The following is a 17,777-nucleotide window of genomic DNA, read 5'->3' on the forward strand; positions in this document are numbered from 1 at the left end:
AGCAGTGCCGGAGTAGGAACATCGAATTTCACAGCTCAGCGCAGTAGCAAATGGCAGATGCAGACAATTCAACTGGTTCTTCGTTGATCCTCTAATAAATCTTCCTATCTATCTCTTATCGTTCAGTTAATGATCAGTCATCTCCTTGGTACTTGCTCGACATAGTGCGTATCGATGGCAGACGTACCGATTGTATTGATGGCGACTAACTATGGTCGCCAGACACTTTCCTTGGAGACAGGTAATGCATCTCTGGTCGCAGGCCCACTCTTTAACACTTACTATTGCTTTTTGGTGCCCATGATCTATTTCCTCGAAGCGTCCATCGGTTTCTTGAGCAGAATTGGTTACAAACAGATATGGGATGGCAGATGAACCAGGAACAATTTCGTGGAGGATATGATGAAGTTGCACCGGAACACTCGCTGACGGGAGCCTTGCGCTTAGGGATAGTAGACTTGACGGCGAGAGACATGGAGATTGCGAAAGAAGTTCAAAGAACATGATGTGTGATACGTATTGAGCCTTGACTCGAGTCCATATCATATTATACCCTTTCTCTTCCTCATGATCCACCTATGCTCAAACAGCCTAGCTATCTTTCTGTGCCTTCTTCTCCTCACTCTTCTCATACAACGTATGGCTCAAACAAATCAGCCAAGGTAATGAGGCCAACATTGCAACCATCGTTCAGTTGCAGTGTGCATATGAATCGCACATGCGAGCTCACTTCTGGATATACGGACTCCATAGACCGCTTTCCAATCTATGCGCCACCAACTTGTTGACAGCTAGCTTTGCTTCTGATTGATAGGGTCGTGTTTGAAGGGTAAGATTCAGTTGAAGATTTGCACACTGCTCGAGAAGATCGAAGAGCCATGAGAAATTGGCTGAGATACTCGAGTCGCTTGAGCAAACACCACTCGCGCATCCTCTCCTTCGCTTCTCATGTGTGGAACTCCAAGCTTCCTTGCCTACATCAAACAGGACGAGGCTTTATGGTAGGTGATAAGTTCAGCAACACAATACCTGGCCGTAGATACATAAAGACAGTGGCAATGGACATGAGGCTATCTAGCTCTATCTCATGCGATACAGCTCCTATAGTAGAAGGTGCGTGCAATGACAACTTGTATGGTCGTCGCCGCTTTAGGTTTAGGTGAGGACTCAAGCAATTCATATATGACCATTCTCATCCAGTAGTCTCGACACTTGAGGAATGACCGTCTGAGTACATGTAACAAGCATATCGAGTGCCAACCATGATCTATACTCCCAACAGACGCTATAGCTAGCCGATCACGAGTCCTGAAACCTTCCTCAGGGTATATCCCTAGATCTATGGGAATCCTGAGCATCTCGAAGGAGCCGATTACCACACTTTCATAGGCTCGGGTACACGCCCCGCTCCACTTCGAGAGCAGTTAGGAGAACAACCATGAGAAAAGTCTGCACCAGACTATGTCAGGGTCCAAAGACCGCCAAGAGCCATTCTTCATAATTCGTTCATCTCCCCATTTGGGTTTCGTCCCTTTGGAAGCGGTGTAGGTATCTGAGTGTGCGTGGTAGAAGGTTCGGCTGTCGTGCGTCCCATGAGATCTGTGGTGTGCATTGGCTTTTTCGCCCAGAAATCGGCCTTGTCGTCAGCAGTATTTTGATAGGCATGCGGTACTGCGCTGACGAAAGCTAGTATGGCCAACATAGAGAAAGCAAAGCATACTTTCATACTGGGCATGTTGTAAGGTTGTCAAGGTTGGGTGCGGTCGTCTGTGCTTGGATGGGCTTGGCTGGGCTTCTGTGAGAAGTAATATATACGATCGAGATTTGTGCTCAAATATTTCTCTGTGTCGTGAGATGTTCAGAAATCGAATCGCCTGCTACAGCGTAGTGGGCTTTTTGATGTCCAGGGAGTGGTTTGGCTCGCCCAGATGCTACCAACAAGGGGCAATAACAGTGGGTGAGAGAAATATCGGAAAACATTGCACCAGATTTCTTGCTATCTACCTTGCTCAGGGGTGATCAAGTAAGGTTCGATCGGACGTCACCGTACAAGGTGAGGGTAGTGAAGCACGTTGGGCGGCGTCTCCCCCCATTGGCCTACCACCTAGCGTGCTGATCGACGCTCCTAGTGCCGAGGTGCTTGCTCACGAACGCGTCTTTACGCACTGCACGCGACACTTGCAACAACGGACCGGTCGAAAAGTGCACACAATGCTGTCGCTACCACTGATTACCCCGCGGGCGGTGAGTGTACACCAAGTTGTCCTTTGACCGTCAAACCCATCGTTACAGTTAATTTTTACTTCGACTTTGAAAGATACGCTGTTGTGGAAGAGCTACTGATGATTCTTCCAGGACGCCAGCCTTTGGCCCTCCCACCGCGCAACCAATCCGTTCCCTTCAGACGATCTCTCAACATCCCCTCCCAACGTTTCAGCCCAACAACAAGCCCAACAACGGCGCCCCGCCCACCGAACTTCGACCTTGCTTGCAGCCCTTACCCACGACGAGAATCTCTTCGATCAGCGCAAAGTAAATGTGCAGCGCTTCGGCGCTGGCTGGATTCGACCCCCAGGCGTTGCAAAAACGTTACAAGCGATTACAGATGAGGAGCTCGAGAAGCAGGAGCAGGAGCTCATGGCCCGCCGTGAGCGAGTAATGCTGGATCTTGCTGCGGCCCAGCAAGAGGCCGCGAACGCAGAAGAGAGACAGGAGAGGGACGAAATGGAAGAGAATGGCGAGATAGAGGAGGAAAGGGACTTGGACGATGACGTACCTGAGGCTGAAGCGAGCGCGAGCGACATTTCCGCGAGTGATGTTTCGAGTGATGAAGAGGGGAGCGCATCCGATACCGAAGATGGCGGGCGAGAGCAGGAGAGCATGCTATTCAACGAGGACTCGTTCATTGAAGGCAGTATGGTCGAGGCAGAGGTTAGTGCTATGCTAGAGCAGGAAGACGCGGAGATGGCTGGCGTGCTACAGGATGAACGTGATCTAGACGACGACATCCCGGAAGCGGGGAGCTATGAACATACCGACTCTGAATTGGAGGAGTCGAGCGACGACGACGCTGCTAGTCGACCACCTGGATTTAGCTCGGTAAGGACAACACGTTCAATGAGAATGAGTTCTGGGCTTCAGAGCGCGAGACGCAGCTCTGTCAGACGTAGTTCTGGGCGACGCAGCTCTGGGCTTCCAAGCACAGCCGGCGCTCGGCAAAGCGTGAACCTCGGCCAAAGCGTAATGCGTGGCATCGATCTTGGTCCAAGTCTCGGTCATGGGCGCAGTAGCTTCGGTATAGATGGTAGTAGCTCCATCCTTGAGAACAGCTCGTTTCTCAGGAGCTCGCCTGCCGCCTCAAGAACAAACTTGAGAGATCAGTTCCTCAGAGCCGCAAGAGGTGGCCGCAGAGGCTGAGACGGCAGATGACATGGCACGACTGAACGAAGATATGATGCATTGCATAATACCCGGTTGGGTTTGGTATACCCAGCCACTTCCACCTATAAGCGCGGAGTTTGTTAGCACATCTAAGCAATTAAACATTTCTACTTCTAGAATAAAGCTCTAGTGATCTAATGTATGGTTTGTTGTATTCGTTGGCAGTGTCAGAACAAGCTACAGAGACTATAATTGGCAACACACAAACGTAGATGGTGAGCCGATCGACCCAACTGAGCTGTATGAAAGTCTGACATCACACGTTTGGTTGTAGCCAACTCTGTCCGAGACTACATTGGCTACATTGGCTTTGGAGACGCGCGGATGATGTGTATTTCAAATTTCTTGATTGTCGTGACCCGGGTAATATGTACAGAACTAGTGGGTAGCAAAAATGTTCCTGGTCCTTAGGTGGACAGGTGTGTCGCCCTTTGGCGCATCTGGAATCTTCTTCTCGAGTGACTACTTCGGTCAGGAACCTACAGCGGGGCCAAAATGGACTTGTACTCACCAGCTTGTCAAACACACACTTGTTCAACCTCCGCTCCTCCGACCTGCAGTTCCACAGCTGCTGGTTGTGGTTCTCAAGGCACTGCCAGTGGGAGCGGAATTGGTCAAGACACTCCTTGTTGATATCGCTGATACTGCAGACTGTCAGCACTTCTCCGAGGCCACAAACCTCCGGGCACTCTTACACGCTCGCTGCACACCTGGTGACTTTGCGACCCTCCTTCATGCAATCAAACTCTCCTCGGCCATTGGCCTCCGTCTTGCACATCATGTAGTCATCGTTGTAGGCCTTGCATCGCGCGCCGATAAAGAACGAGGCGCTGAGAAGGGGCGCAGAACTGGCTCCGAGCTCTTTGACCTTGGGGATGTCGTCGGGCAGAGGGGTGGTGTCGATGAGGGCTTGCTGATTGAAGCTGCGTAGCGTTAGTACCCGAATTCCGCCACAGGTCCGTAGAGAGAACTATACCGGGGCTGACGCGACGACATTGTGGGTGGGAGGTGCCAATGGCAGGCGGACTACTCACAAAGTGATCTGAAGCCGGTCGTCACTTTGGGAGCAGGTCCGCCTCAGCAGGTCTTGGCGCGCTCTGATTGGGCGCGGACGTGAACTTTCGACAACCGACAATCGACAAAGCAACCTGCGCCCAAACACAGAACCCTTGCGGTTTCGCATCACTGCGACGCGCGCACAAACCCTGAAGCTGCTCTCATTGTCGACATGCAAGCCAACTGAGCTTCTCCGTCAACCACTACCGCACTTTCCGCCTACTCGCTGTTCAACGCGTATTTGAGCGCGTTTACACATAAACACTACACTACCGCGCATTTTCGAAACAGCTCGGTAATATGTCATTCAGCTTTGGGAACACCGGGGGGGAGAAGAAGACAGGAACCCTCTTTGGAAGCACGACTGCGCCTGCTGGAGGCCTTTTTGGAGGTGCCTTGCAACAACCACAGCAATCGAATGCTGCAGCATCCAACCCGCTCGGCGCCAGCACGGCGCAATCTAACCCTGGCGCACTCTTTTCATCATTCACTGGGCAGCAGCAGCAGCAGCAGCAGCAGCAGAATTCCATGTTTGGTGGAGGGCTTGGGCAGAACCAGCAACAGCAACAACAACAACAACAACAACCACAACAGACATCAAGCTTGTGGGGCCAATCGCAACCACAACAGCAACAGCAGCAACAGCCCCAACAACAGCAGCAGCAGTCTAACAACACCCTGTTTGGATCTTCATTGAAACCTGCGCCAGGCTTGAATCCTGTCCAGGCCCAGAGTCTCCAGCAGACTCGTGAGGGACTTCCTCAGCTACGCCAGTCGACTGCACAGCCCTATGCCGGTGCATCGATGAATGGTCATCGTATGGACGTCGTCCAATTTCTCATCACATGGCTAACAAAAAGCAGGCGAGAAGTCTGTCCAGCAACAAATCCAGGTGCTTAATGGCAAATGGGATCCCGAGAATCCTGACTGTGTCTTTCAGCATTATTTCTACAACGCCGTCAAGCCTGAGGAAGCGCCATTCTACGGACCTCAGCCAGGGGAAGACGAGAGGAAATGGGAAGAGGCTCTGTCGAAAAAGCCTGGCCCTGGCGCTATTCCTGTACTTGCGCGTGGTTTCGAGCAGGTAGCTGAGCGCATACGTCACCAGCAGATGGCTGTGACTGCACTTCGTACACGCCTGCACGAGATCAACAACAGCCTGTCGGTATTAAAGGACACTCACGAGCTGAACGTTGCATCGCGCATTACGGAGGCGAAGCGAAAGCACATCGTTTTCACACAGCGGACACTGGCACTGGCGACAAAGGTGCAGATTCTGAGAAACCGAGGATACGTGATGGACACACAAGAAGAGGACCTCAGGAAGAAACTCATTGAGCTCGAGAAGAAGACTTTCGATCCCGTGCTAGGTGGACGACAGGAGGAGATATGGGCGCGCATGTCAGGCGTCCGCGAAAGAGCGCGCATACTGCAAGAGGAGACAGAAATGCTGGGCAAGACTATCGAGAGCCAGCAAAATGGCGAGCTGCTTTCGGAAGATGACCAGAAGGCTCTGGAGAAGGTATGTCCAGGGCGTATTTCCACAACATAACCAGGCTGACATCATACACAGTTATTAAAAGACTACGACAGACAGCTCGAACACCTGAAGAAATGGGTCGACGACACAAAGCACGAGTATGACGAGTACGAGAAACTCCAAGAGCAGAAGCCAGCCAGACGATGAGTACATGACGCGGGAACGTACATTTGGCAGAGCATTTATCAATCATCTCATTGACGAAAAGGTCGGCATTGCAGGATGCCACATTGTGGTTCATTAAGCCCATAGCATAAAGTCTAATGCCACTGCCTGTAACCATGATTCCTTCGAACCTATTGTGATCCAGGTATCTCTTTGTTGATCATTCCGTCCCTCCACATATGCCCACTGGAAACTTTCGTAGTGTTGTACAGGTGCTCACTCCTGAGCGCGTATATGATACATATCGTATGAATGCTGGCTGTGTGCCCATACGAATGTCGTGAATGCTACAAGAAGTCTTCGTTCTCGTCGGTCGCGTCGTTTAAATGAGCTTGTAAACGTAGTCAACGAGGAAGGGCGCTACTTTACGTCAACCGACTTGTCATATTTAAGTTGATACCTGAGCTTACACAAGTATAGGACAACAGCAGACGCAGCTGTCCATTTAATGTCCGACATGGTCTGCGCCTCGGCGCGCTCGAGCTCCTGCTTGGATGGCTGGGGTGGTGCTGCGCATCAATCAGTCAAAGCCCCTTCGCCTCAATGATTGCACTAACCTCCGAACATGTTGGATATGTGTGTGGACGTGAGGAAGTAAAGCGGATTGGAGACTGTGGTGCTGTGGTTGTCGAAGATGACGTTTACTGGCAAAGTTTCAAAGAAGCATGTCGGCGTTTGTTTTACCGACGATGAACGGTGAACACGTGCAGGCGCGTTACACCCCCTCTCCACACCCCCCTGCCTCTAGTGAGATCTTACAATTCGCTCATGTAGGTCGTCGCTCTTCTGACGTCCCCACGCGACTCTCGCATGCGCCTCTACTGTGCCTACAATAGGCACGTCCAACCAACCGCTTGGCAAAAAGCAGCATCACGCAGTACCAGTAGACTTCTCTGGATTCTGTTCCCTTGAGCCTGTATCCAGCCGTGTTCATGCGGCTTGCTGGCTGCACCAAGATTAGCACCAAGATTAATTTACCTGGGTGCAGGACGTGGTTAGAAGCAGTCCAATCCGAGGAAAGCGAGGTCATTTCACGGGGTAACCTTAATGCCCATGCCATGGCACCTTCTTCGGTCTTTCTCCTACCCGTCTCTGAAATTGTGGACGAACAACCGTTGTGATTACTCATACCAAACACACGACCGTGGAGACTGTCGTAGGAATCTGGCATAAGGTTGGGCTATCCACAAAGGAGCTACCTTGCCTCACCAGCGTTGCTCATAGTAACAACCCCAGTGTCCAAGATGATATCAAGCTAGCTGCTAATAAGACTGTCCAGTCCCTGCAAAGATGTGTTTCGGGTGTACTGCAGTAGCGAGATAGACGCAAGCCACTACCTCTACCCGCAGCTGATGATTGTGTTCTGACCAATGTGTGATTGGGCAGACGCGCGTTGAGGGCGGTCCATCCATCGCTTCCGCACCGGACCGTTCACGGTAAGTAGATGATCCCTATTTACCACATCAGCTAATTATTTATTGAACATGTGCTCTTGCGAAGTGCTTCCACTCCCCAACATTTGAAACTCACCCACAGTCACTCATTCTCTGTCGTCTAGTCTGACATGATGTTGCTCAAGGCTGTGATCTTGGGTTTTTCGACTTGCGCATCTGCGCTTCACGCTCGTTCTCAAAGTGCGGCTTCACAACTTGAAGATACCACTTCGGCTACTTCTCCTTCAGATTCTTCGGCGACAGGATCACTGATTGCATCCTCGCTGGCATCAGATTACGACTCCGCGTTCGGGTCGTACACACGTCAACCCACGGTCAACGATCCAACTGCCGCACCATATCCTACCTCGGTCAATGGCACTAGCACAGTTGCGGCACCGCTGTCAACTGGCACTCCTGGATCTTGTGCTCCGTATTGGATGGAAAACGTCAAACATCAAGGTGTTGCGTCTTTCAATCCCAACCCTGACAACTACACCGTGTTCAGGAACGTCAAGGACTTTGGTGCGAAAGGCGATGGAGTCACTGACGATACAGCGGCAATTCAGAGAGCTGTTACCCAAGGGAATAGATGTGGACCAAGTGCATGCGAATCTTCGACAAACACACCTGCCGTGGTATACTTTCCTGAGGGTTCGTACTTGATCTCATCGAGTATCATTGATTACTATTACACCCAGGTATGATGCGCTACCTGATCAGAAACTCTGGCTAATCTCAACAGCTGATTGGAAACCCCAACTGTCTTCCAACCCTGCTTGCAACTTCAAATTTCACTGGTCTCGGTTTGATTGATGGCAGCCCCTACCTAGGCACTGGTACCCGCCCCGGTCGGACAGGCTTTGGACCAACCAACACCTTCTTCCGCCAGATTCGTAATCTTATTCTAGACATGACGAATATTCCGGCCAATGTGTCCGCAACTGGAGTGCACTGGCCTACTGCACAGACCACAAGCCTCCAGAATGTGGTGTTCAAGATGTCCGCAGCCAACGGTACACAGCACCAAGGTTTGTTCATTGAAGAAGGATCTGGAGGCTTCATGACAGATCTTGTTTTCGAGGGCGGTAACTACGGATTCAATGTAGGCAATCAGCAGTTCACTACGCGGAACCTGACCTTCAACAACGTTGTCACGGCCATCAATCAATTGTGGGATTGGGGATGGACATACTCTGGTGTCACGATAAACAACTGCAAAGTTGGTTTCAACGTCTCGGCAGGAGGACCTTCAGCAGTTAACGTTGGGTCAATCACCTTGTTCGACAGCGAAATCAACAACACCCCTATTGGTATCAGCACCGCAAGAACCGACAACTCTGAGCCGGCTGCTGGAGGAAGCTTGTACCTGGAAAATGTCAAGCTGAACAATGTTGGCGTAGCTGTTGCTGGGCCCAACTCAACCTACCTTGAGGGTACTACTGGATCCACGGTGATAGCTGCTTGGGCTGATGGTCACCGTTATCTACCCCAGGGTCCTGTGGAAGCTCGAGGTCCCGTCGAACCTAGTAAGAGGCCGGCCGAGTTACTCGACGCTGCAGGAAGATACTATACACGTTCAAAGCCTCAGTACGATTCCGTTCCGCTGTCTACATTTCTCAGCGCTCGGGACCTCGGTGCCTCTGGTGATGGCGTGACGGACGATACCGCCGCTTTGAATGCTGCTCTGTTGAAGGCTAAGGGCGAAGGCAAGATCCTCTTCGTAGATGCTGGTTTCTATAAGGTAACGGGAACGATATACGTTCCACCAGGCTCTAAAATCGTAGGTGAAGCCCTTGCCTCAGTCATTCTCTCGGCCGGTGAGTACTTCAATGACATCGCCAATCCGAAGCCCGTAGTCCAAGTCGCACTGCCCGGCGAGCAAGGCTCAATCGAGTGGTCTGATATGTTCATAAGCACACAAGGCCAGCAAAAAGGCGCTGTTCTGATCGAGTACAACCTGGGAACATACGACTCTACGCCGGCTGGAATGTGGGATGTCCACACTCGTGTCGGTGGCTTCGCTGGCTCCGACCTTCAAACTGAGCAATGCGAGAAGACCCCGGACACTAAGATTACGTCTGAAAACCTCGTGCAGGAATGCATTGCTGCATATATGTCCATTCATATCACCAAGTTTGCCACTGGCCTCTATCTCGAGAACAACTGGCTATGGATTGCCGACCACGACCTGGACGATGCACGCAACAACAACACCCAGATCACCATTTACGCAGGCCGTGGTCTACATATTGAGAGCCAGCGTGGTCAGATTTGGCTGTAGGTTAGACCTTTCCTTTTTACGTATTCAATGCTAACATATAACAGATGGGGCACAGCAGTCGAACACCACGTTCTCTATGAGTACCAGTTCGTCGACACACGCAACGTATTCATGGGCCAGATCCAAACCGAGACCGCGTACTACCAGCCCAATCCCGACGCCACGATCCCCTTCCCACCTAACCCTGCTCTGAATGATCCCGTGTTCGCTCCATTCGTCAATGGTACAGGCAACAGCACTGCTAGCACGGCGGGAGGATGGGGCCTGCGTATCGTGCGCAGCAATAATATCCTTGGCTACGGCGTGGGGTTGTACTCGTTCTTTGACAACTACAGCACTGCCTGCTCAGCTGTAGGCGCGGGTGCAGTGTGCCAGACAAGGATCTTCAGTGTTGAAGGTGACAGACTGAGCTATGACATCGATATCTACAACCTCAATACTGTGGGAGCAACGAATATGATCACGAGGGATGGAGTGGATCTGGCGAGTAATGTCGACAACAACAGTACATTCGTGGATACGATCAACATGTTCAGGATCGATGGTTTTGGATCGCCGCCGGTACTGAGCAAGTAGTGTAGATAAAGACACAATCAGTATTCGTTGTATGTTAGCAATATTGCATTGCTGGCTTTACGGCAGGTGCAAACTACTTGCGTTGAAGTGCAAGTTTGAAAACTAAATTAAATCAATACTACAATCCGCTTCACGGTCACAAGAGTCATGAACAAGACTTGCTCCATTCTGAGATTTTGTGAGCTGTGCAAAATTTGAGGTTGTCCTCCATAGCTAGAAAAGAACACTGAACAATTCAGACCTTTAGCTTTACAAGATGTGTCACAGCTCTCAAATGTGACTCTCGACATGTACTGCACACAACTGGGTCTGATTAGCCACTTGGCACTTTTATGGGATACGGTCCTTCCGTATCCCAACCAACAAGCCACAGAATTACTACTAGAGAACTCCGTTCAGGCACATACATATTGACAGGAGAACGTCCTAATGAGGCCATTCATTCTTCTTGCCTGATGACAGTAGCTAGTTGGACGTGCTTGGGCGCAGCATAATTGAAAAGACGCTCCCCAGGCATGCATTGAGACTGAGCGAGTCTCGGATCGAGAGCGGACAACAGTATGTAAAATCAATTGTGAAGGCTCGAGGAAGCTGGATTGGCGTGTTCGCCTGGCGACGTCGGGTTGAGGTACCCAAAACAGGAAAAACCACAAAGCTGTTTACGGGTCAGTGTTGGCCACTCAAACGAGCGCTGGCTCGAGTTTCGTGACAGCTTCCAAGGACCTTTTGCCGGTCCATTCGCCACCGTACAACTGTGTGTAGACATCTCTGCTGCTTTTGAGCCATCGAGTGGAGCCTGGGCTTGCGTATCTTCAGCAGACAGCAAGCTTCTACATGATCACATAATGCTTTCATATCACATTCTCAACCGTCGAAAACTGCTATGATGATACAAGGACGTTAGCGGCATGTTGAAACATCAAGCATAGCGTGACAACATGAGCACAAATATTCTCTTTCAATCATAATGTGTTCTCCGATCTTCCTAGACCACTAGGCCGAGCAGACTACTTGCGCCATCTCGCAGACGAATCCTATTCCTGTTCGTAGAGGCCGTGTCGCACGCGAACACGGACGCCAGCGTAAAGGTACGCTCTCCATGCTCGAGTATGCAAAGCGCCAGACCAGGAGGTTAGTATAGGATCGTGAAGTTGCCGCCCAATATTGCAAATGGTGCTTGTGACATTGTAACGATAACATCGGGTGCGAATGTGACGAAATCGGGTATAGTGTGGTCGGACATTAAGCGCACAGGTGGCTTCAGAGCCTCTACTGATCGTCCAGATCCTCGGGCTGATCGAAAAGGAAGTTGGCGGCTAGTTCCTCGTTCTTGTCACACGCAAAGTAAGCCTGAATCACGAGGTCGCGCTCGAAGCCAAGGCGACACAAGCGCTCGATAGCCTCGCGCTCCTCCTCTGTAACAGAGATAGACTGTGCACCCGGAGGCAAAGGCGCATCGTCATCAGCGTCTTCTGCAAGTAGCTGCAGGAATTGCTCCGGATTCGACGCAATCATCTGCGCCAGCTGGGGGTTACCCTGTCCAACTTGCTGCAAGATCGGCTCAAGCATTTGAGGCTGCTGTTGCACGACTTGTCGCAGCTGTTGGAATTGTGGGTTATTGCGTAGGAAGTCGAGGCTGTTGGCGTTCAGCGCACCAGCACCAGCGCCTGCGGCACCGCCTGAGCGCGCAGCACCTCCGCCACCGCGACCCTGACCGGCTTGCGCAGCAGCCTCGAACAGATTTATCGGCTCGTCTCCCCCAGAAGCAGCGGGTGTAGCACCTGTGTTTCCTCCAGCAGCGGGTGGCGAGGTCGGTGCTTGAGCTTGTGACTGCTGCTGTGCCTGTTCCTGGAGAGCACTCTCTGGAATACCCTAGAAGCTCGTTAGAACACGTCTGACGTGGTAAAAACGTCGGTTGTCTCACTGTCAAAAGGTATTCAACCGCTCGGTCGGGGTTGAAGAAAGCGGCGCGCATGGCGCGATCGATATCAGCTCGCGCGAACCCCATGCTCTCCATGTTGTTAATAGCAGCATCGCGCTCTCCACCCATAGTCAGAGCTGACGGATCGTTGAAGCGCTCGGACTGCTGCGCAGGCGCAGGCGAAGGTGTGGCGGGTACATTTTGTGCGGTGGACGAAGCCGAGGATGCGACGGGAGCTGCGGGCGCTGCGGGTGTCTGCGCCGGAGCTACTGGCTTCGAGGGGGTGGAAGGAGCTTTGCTAGCGGAGGCAGCGGGCGCTTTTGGCTGCGATGGACGTTAGCAGACACTCGCCAGCTGGCGGACGTACTGACCTTGGAGACCATGCAGACAATGAAGCCCTTCTCTTCGATGTTGTACGACTCGATGGTGTTGGCATCCTGAAGGATCTTGCCTATGGTCGCGGTCAGCGCCTGTAGCGACAGTGTTACCATGCCGAGCAGACTCACCAGAGTAGATCAGCTTTTGCTGAGGAACCTCCCAGCCCTTATCGCCGTGGATCTTGGCCTTGAGTGCGCCAATCTGGGTCGTGTGTTAGAGTACAGCGATGCCGAAAGGGTGGCGCCTCTGCGTACCGACTCCGAAGGATCGGCTTCGATGACGAACTTATTTTGCTTGAGATCCTGCGCCACTGTAAGCTTCACTCACGCGCGAGAAACACGGGTGCCGAACCTTGAATGTGATCTTCATGGTGGCGGTTGGTATGTGGATGGTTCAGTGGTGTGTAGCTGGGCAGGTGCAGTGACGCGGTGGAGGCGGGGTTTATGAAGATGGGCGGCTTTGCTTCAGCGAAGCTAGGTGAAAATGATAATTGGGTAAGTGAAGTGGGAGCAGGGCCTGTCGAGGTGTGCCGTGGTTTGCCTGTCGGTGGGACCCGAGAGAAGGCTATGGAATTACTCCAGGCAGAACCGCTGTCGTCAACTCGCCTCGCAGTCAACTCTCGTCGAATGCGGGACAGCTCACGTGATCCAGGGCTGCACCTGAGGTCACCGAAGCTCCGTCCGGCGAACGCCTTCCGAACGACGAACATCATTAAAAAGACAACACTGACATGCCGCCCGCCCGCATCTGCATGCGCCTCGCCCACAGCCGCAGTCCTCATGCGGCTGCAGACCCTTTCTTTGTTGGTAGTTCTCCCTGCTGGTTTCAAGCAGCCACGAATCGTGGCCGCCCAGCAACGTGAAAGGCCAGTGCTGTTTCACGTTGCCTCAGACATGCTGGCCTCGCAGCCCTGTGCAACCACCGCCTGCGGGATGGCAAGCGCCCAGAAAGGGAAGTCGCTACTGCCACTATTTGACGCGGTGGCCGAGATGACAACATGCTACGATATCGCTGGACAGCTTCTCCGCAGCCGTCAGCTCGTGGGAGATAGCGTCGTCCGAGATTGTTTGTTATGCCCGTCCAAGAAGCAAGCTCAAAACAACGCGTCGCAAATGAAGGCCTAGCAAGGCCGCCGCTCCACCCTACAAACTTTGACAGGCGACCCCTACCAGCCCCTACACAGACATTACGACGCTGCGGGCACCGGGGCCCAGGCCTGACGATCCGCAATTGGTCGCAGCCGCTGCATTTCCGGCAGTTTGTTGGTGAATTCTCTTCTCCCTGCTCCATTCTCGTGCACTGTCAGGCTGTGCGTTCAGCTGGCGGGCCACCTACCGTATCCTGCAGCGCCAATGTTTCTCCAATGGTGCCTGAAAGGCTCACAGACCCCGTGCAACGCTGTCAGCGCACATCTGAGAGGTCGTGCGAGCGTCGGTTTTCGACATCGCACCCCACAATGCCTGCAACACATCCAGGATGCTAGCTTGGATCCCTAGTCTGTCTCCATGTTGCTCAAGGGCATAGGCAGCCCCCGGCCACCGCCAAACAATGACATAAATCAGCGATCTTCTTCTTCTAAATATATTAACTCTTGCGGGTCCCCACATGCTGTCTTCTTATGCGGTGCTGTCCTGTCCTTCGTTCAACACTTCTTTCGCTCCCGTCTCTACCCAACGCTCGCTTGTGCGTTCCGCCAACCACAGTGTTTATATCCAGGCCGTTACTTATTTGCAAAGACCGCCGGACCTGACGCCCGCATCAGCCACACATCTATCCAACGGCTCGCTTCCTATTTGGGCATCCGTGTCGCCCTCGACCGACCTCGACTACAGTTAGCTGCGCTATTCGTCATTTCATTTCGCGACCTTCACGCGTCGACTGTTTGGTACTCTACCTCGCGTCTTACCACAGCAACAACGACAACCTATTCCTTCTTCCCGCCCGCTCTGCCCAGACGAACCTCTCTGTTCTCTCACTTGAAGGACTTACCTCGACCAACGTTGCATCGGCATCCTCATACTATAAATTTGTTGATTCTCAAATCGGTACTTTTGCCCGAACATTTCAGCGCACACATACTGGCGCCACAAGACCGAAGTCGGCAATACGACCAACCGTACTGAGCCGGGTCGGCATCTAGTATCCCCATCGATCATACTCTTTCTGGACTTCTCGCAGACACTGGAGCGGTTTCCTTGTTTTTTCTTTTGGAGGATCTGCTTCGGCGGGTAGCAGCATGGTTGGATCACGCAAGCTGTATGTTTCGCTCCTCGGAGCGTTGGCATGGTCCAGCACCGCTGCTGATACAGTAATCTCAATTATCGAGACATCGTCGCTTTCCACCACACAGGCTACCCTCCTTCATATTGCTGCCACAGCAAGTGCCTTAGATACTGTATCACTGTGCTGTGTTGGTTTCTACATCGTTCAGGATGTTCGACGAAGAGACGGTTTCATGGAGCGATCAGTCAGCGCGAGAAGAGCCCTGGTTGGAGTCAGTGTTGTCCTCTCTCTTGCAGCACTGATTATCTCACTTGTCCTTATAATCACCATCAAATCCAGAAGGAATGAGGTGATCAGCAGCTCGTCAGCAGGGCCAATCTCGAACTGGGATGCGGTCCTCGTCGGCCACATCATCGTATGGGTGATCTCGTGCCTCAGCCAAATTACGCTGTATTCCTCCAATTTCTGGAAGCGACATACGCCCAAGCTTCAACCGATCACCGTCTCAGGACCTAGAGACTCGGTCATGTCAGAGATGCGAACCTCAACGCCAAGCAGGAACAGATTTGCCATGGGTCCTGCTCAACCAGCTTCTCCACTTGCAGCGCTTCCATCGCCAACCTTCTCCACTCGTTCATCGCAGTCACTCAGGTCTTTCCGGGAATCACTTCGACATGCTGTTCGACCTGTCACATCACGAACTGCGTTGGTCAGCCGGCCTTCATTTAATCGTGACACAAGAAGTCTCTACTCCGACGCTCATTCGATCGACAATGTATCCCATTCGGACGGCTTTGATAGCTGGGACACTAGCAGTGTGAGCAATCAAGCTCGGGATGCTATGATGCAGACAGCCCCTTCGAAGGGCACACATTTGGAACCAATTCCAGGCAGTCGATCTGTAACACCAGCACGCGCTCTGGATGGCCCTTTTTTGCCTGAGATCGATGAAGAGCTGGCTGAAGAAGACCTTATTGCACCGCGCATGATCCCAGATATCTCAAGACCACCCAGCCCTGCGGTGAGCGAGGCACATATTCACCCGCTATTCAGAACCGAGAGCCCCGTTCCACCACCTGAGGCCACCCCGGGCACAAGCATCCTTGCCAGTCCTCTGGCAGATCAAGTCATTGCATGCCCGGCACGGCCTTACATGCGGATGCGATCGAACAGCAACTTGCGCAATAATACTACAAGTCCTAGCACGCCGGTCCCGGCCCACAGCCTGCGAGGCCGTGCCATGAGCGCAAATGCTGGATCTAGGACACCTTCGCCTCCCAGCAGGGAGATGACCCCTCCCATTCCTGACTTCGTGCTCAACTCTTCTCCACGCAGCAGTTTGAGTGGATCACGAAAAGTCAGCCTTCGCAACTCACCCGACTGGTGAGCAGCAAACACACATATAGATCTCTGTTTCTGGCGTCTTGCTCTTTGGGGTGGCACCTTGGTAATGATGGACCTAATGTGCTACACGCTTCATGATCTCATTGTCTATACACCGTAGGATCACTCCTGCCATATTTTCTTTTTGGTTACTGCCTGTCGCGTTTGATTATTGCGCTATACCTTCTCTTCACTTTATCCAGCCCAGCTCTCACGTTTGGTGATTGAGCTTCGAGCTTCAAGCGTTCTGGTCAGCGTTTCATTCACGATACCACAAGACGACCTCGTCTTCAAGCAGTATTGCTAATCGTAGTACTGCTTTTCGCGACAACATAGTAATGGCTGGGCCATAGAGATTACCGAGCATTGGGATATTGATTCCCACCATACCATCACATCAAATCAAATTAAATTAAAGACAAAAAGCTCAGCGGTATTCACAACACACTGCACACCAACTACGACTCGTACACCTCGTGTCCAGAAGAGTGTCTGGTTCCCTGACATCATGACCTCCACAACTCCTGACTCGTGACTCAACGGCCATAACGAACATCACGATCACAGAAACTTGAGCCATACTCGTTACAACCGTAATCTCCGTACCCCATGTTTCCGTTCGGCGCTGCTTCCAAGGTCCTTCCGCAACCCTTCTACGATGAAGATAATTTACTGTCAATGCGGGAACACGTGTGAATGGGTGCAGCCCCACTATGGACGTGGTTCATGCCTGCTATAGTTCTGTTGTCGAAGAGCTTACCGAGCAGCTTGCGAGTCGGGGAGTTGTAAGGCGGAACAACTCAGGTGAAGGCGACTATGTGCCAACGCACATCCTGGGTGCTTGTTTGCAGCCACATGCCTGCAGCACAGGGCCTAGGAGTGTCTCTCATATGGGAAGCGCGGAAGGTAGATTGTGCATCGCTGCAGCAACCTTCACCGCATAACAGCGTCGTGGGAGAAATTGACCGAAGATGATAGACACGCCAGCAGAAGGGTGTCAGGTGGCAGGTATTAGCGCGGAATGCTGGAAGAATGATGGGATTCCGAGAGTCTTGGAACCTGTCGGAAAATGCATGTTGCAAATTGCTTGCGTACCTGCAGAGAGTCATCAACGTGCTTCGGACATGTATTCGGCCGTCTCACCACATTCACACTTCAAAAGATGTACATAACAAACACACGTGAGATGTGACAATCGATGTTTTTGGGCGTGACACGCAAAAGTGTGACTTCCACTGCATGTTACTCGCAAATGTGAATTTTGAGATCACGACTAAGCTAGTGGGAAGCCTTCAGAAGCCTCAACATCGTTCGATCGCATTGAGAGCGAGTACTAGATCGACTGTTGATAAGCTCAAAGCGTCTCTTTACTTCTGT

The 17,777-nt window shown here is 52.0% G+C and overlaps 6 protein-coding genes across 6 annotated transcripts; 4 read left to right on the forward strand and 2 right to left on the reverse strand.

The window, feature by feature from the left end:
- The first annotated feature begins 2,171 nt into the window (after positions 1–2,171).
- C7974DRAFT_385825 (uncharacterized protein) lies at positions 2,172–3,564 on the forward strand. The gene is made up of 2 exons (XM_046140994.1): positions 2,172–2,244; positions 2,356–3,564. Exons 1-2 carry the CDS (start codon positions 2,212–2,214, stop codon positions 3,415–3,417), a joined length of 1,095 nt encoding a protein of 364 aa, XP_046001621.1. The 5' UTR covers positions 2,172–2,211; the 3' UTR covers positions 3,418–3,564.
- A 1-nt stretch (position 3,565) lies between these two features.
- C7974DRAFT_385828 (uncharacterized protein) lies at positions 3,566–4,468 on the reverse strand. Its single transcript, XM_046140995.1, has 4 exons — positions 4,418–4,468; positions 4,137–4,364; positions 3,953–4,085; positions 3,566–3,903 (listed from the first exon to the last, which is right to left on the reverse strand). The coding sequence occupies exons 1-4, from the start codon at positions 4,435–4,437 to the stop codon at positions 3,820–3,822; spliced, it is 465 nt and encodes a 154-aa protein (XP_046001622.1). The 5' UTR covers positions 4,438–4,468; the 3' UTR covers positions 3,566–3,819.
- A 329-nt stretch (positions 4,469–4,797) lies between these two features.
- C7974DRAFT_431038 (nucleoporin complex subunit 54-domain-containing protein) lies at positions 4,798–6,184 on the forward strand (the record flags this gene model as incomplete). The annotated part of the gene is made up of 4 exons (XM_046144747.1): positions 4,798–4,888; positions 5,039–5,314; positions 5,361–6,019; positions 6,071–6,184. The coding sequence occupies 4 exons, from the start codon at positions 4,798–4,800 to the stop codon at positions 6,182–6,184; spliced, it is 1,140 nt and encodes a 379-aa protein (XP_046001623.1).
- Positions 6,185–7,643: 1,459 nt separating this feature from the next.
- Positions 7,644–10,699, forward strand: C7974DRAFT_385838 (exo-beta-1,3-glucanase-like protein). The gene is made up of 3 exons (XM_046140996.1): positions 7,644–8,336; positions 8,381–9,915; positions 9,964–10,699. The coding sequence occupies exons 1-3, from the start codon at positions 7,767–7,769 to the stop codon at positions 10,493–10,495; spliced, it is 2,637 nt and encodes an 878-aa protein (XP_046001624.1). The 5' UTR covers positions 7,644–7,766; the 3' UTR covers positions 10,496–10,699.
- A 715-nt stretch (positions 10,700–11,414) lies between these two features.
- C7974DRAFT_106162 (XPC-binding domain-containing protein) lies at positions 11,415–13,469 on the reverse strand. The gene is made up of 6 exons (XM_046134929.1): positions 13,146–13,469; positions 13,049–13,096; positions 12,923–12,995; positions 12,788–12,867; positions 12,420–12,740; positions 11,415–12,367 (listed from the first exon to the last, which is right to left on the reverse strand). Exons 1-6 carry the CDS (start codon positions 13,161–13,163, stop codon positions 11,765–11,767), a joined length of 1,143 nt encoding a protein of 380 aa, XP_046001625.1. The 5' UTR covers positions 13,164–13,469; the 3' UTR covers positions 11,415–11,764.
- A 1,361-nt stretch (positions 13,470–14,830) lies between these two features.
- Positions 14,831–16,810, forward strand: C7974DRAFT_106401 (uncharacterized protein). Its single transcript, XM_046134930.1, has one exon. The coding sequence runs from the start codon at positions 15,031–15,033 to the stop codon at positions 16,402–16,404; it is 1,374 nt and encodes a 457-aa protein (XP_046001626.1). The 5' UTR covers positions 14,831–15,030; the 3' UTR covers positions 16,405–16,810.
- Positions 16,811–17,777: the final 967 nt, after the last annotated feature.

Source organism: Boeremia exigua (genome assembly GCF_020726555.1).
Source record: "Boeremia exigua strain MPI-SDFR-AT-0100 chromosome Unknown C7974scaffold_2, whole genome shotgun sequence".
Taxonomy (NCBI): domain Eukaryota; kingdom Fungi; phylum Ascomycota; class Dothideomycetes; order Pleosporales; family Didymellaceae; genus Boeremia; species Boeremia exigua.

What these genes read in the sequence shown, in the direction of transcription:
- C7974DRAFT_106162 (XM_046134929.1), bottom strand. An exon ending in TTGTCTGCATGGTCTCCAAG is followed by an intron (nt 12,741 to 12,787) that starts GTCAGTACGTCC and finishes CGTCCATCGCAG; the next exon opens with CCAAAAGCGCCCGCTGCCTC. An exon ending in CGGTTGAATACCTTTTGACA is followed by an intron (nt 12,368 to 12,419) that starts GTGAGACAACCG and finishes ACGAGCTTCTAG; the next exon opens with GGTATTCCAGAGAGTGCTCT.
- C7974DRAFT_385838 (XM_046140996.1), top strand. Translation starts at nt 7,767, where the DNA reads ATGATGTTGCTCAAGGCTGTGATCTTGGGTTTTTCGACTTGCGCATCT. An exon ending in TTGATTACTATTACACCCAG is followed by an intron (nt 8,337 to 8,380) that starts GTATGATGCGCT and finishes TAATCTCAACAG; the next exon opens with CTGATTGGAAACCCCAACTG. An exon ending in CAGCGTGGTCAGATTTGGCT is followed by an intron (nt 9,916 to 9,963) that starts GTAGGTTAGACC and finishes AACATATAACAG; the next exon opens with ATGGGGCACAGCAGTCGAAC.
- C7974DRAFT_385828 (XM_046140995.1), bottom strand. Translation starts at nt 4,437, where the DNA reads ATGTCGTCGCGTCAGCCCCG. An exon ending in ATGTCGTCGCGTCAGCCCCG is followed by an intron (nt 4,365 to 4,417) that starts GTATAGTTCTCT and finishes AACGCTACGCAG; the next exon opens with CTTCAATCAGCAAGCCCTCA. An exon ending in AGTGTGTGTTTGACAAGCTG is followed by an intron (nt 3,904 to 3,952) that starts GTGAGTACAAGT and finishes TGACCGAAGTAG; the next exon opens with TCACTCGAGAAGAAGATTCC.
- C7974DRAFT_106401 (XM_046134930.1), top strand. Translation starts at nt 15,031, where the DNA reads ATGGTTGGATCACGCAAGCTGTATGTTTCGCTCCTCGGAGCGTTGGCA.
- C7974DRAFT_385825 (XM_046140994.1), top strand. Translation starts at nt 2,212, where the DNA reads ATGCTGTCGCTACCACTGATTACCCCGCGGGCG. An exon ending in CACTGATTACCCCGCGGGCG is followed by an intron (nt 2,245 to 2,355) that starts GTGAGTGTACAC and finishes TGATTCTTCCAG; the next exon opens with GACGCCAGCCTTTGGCCCTC.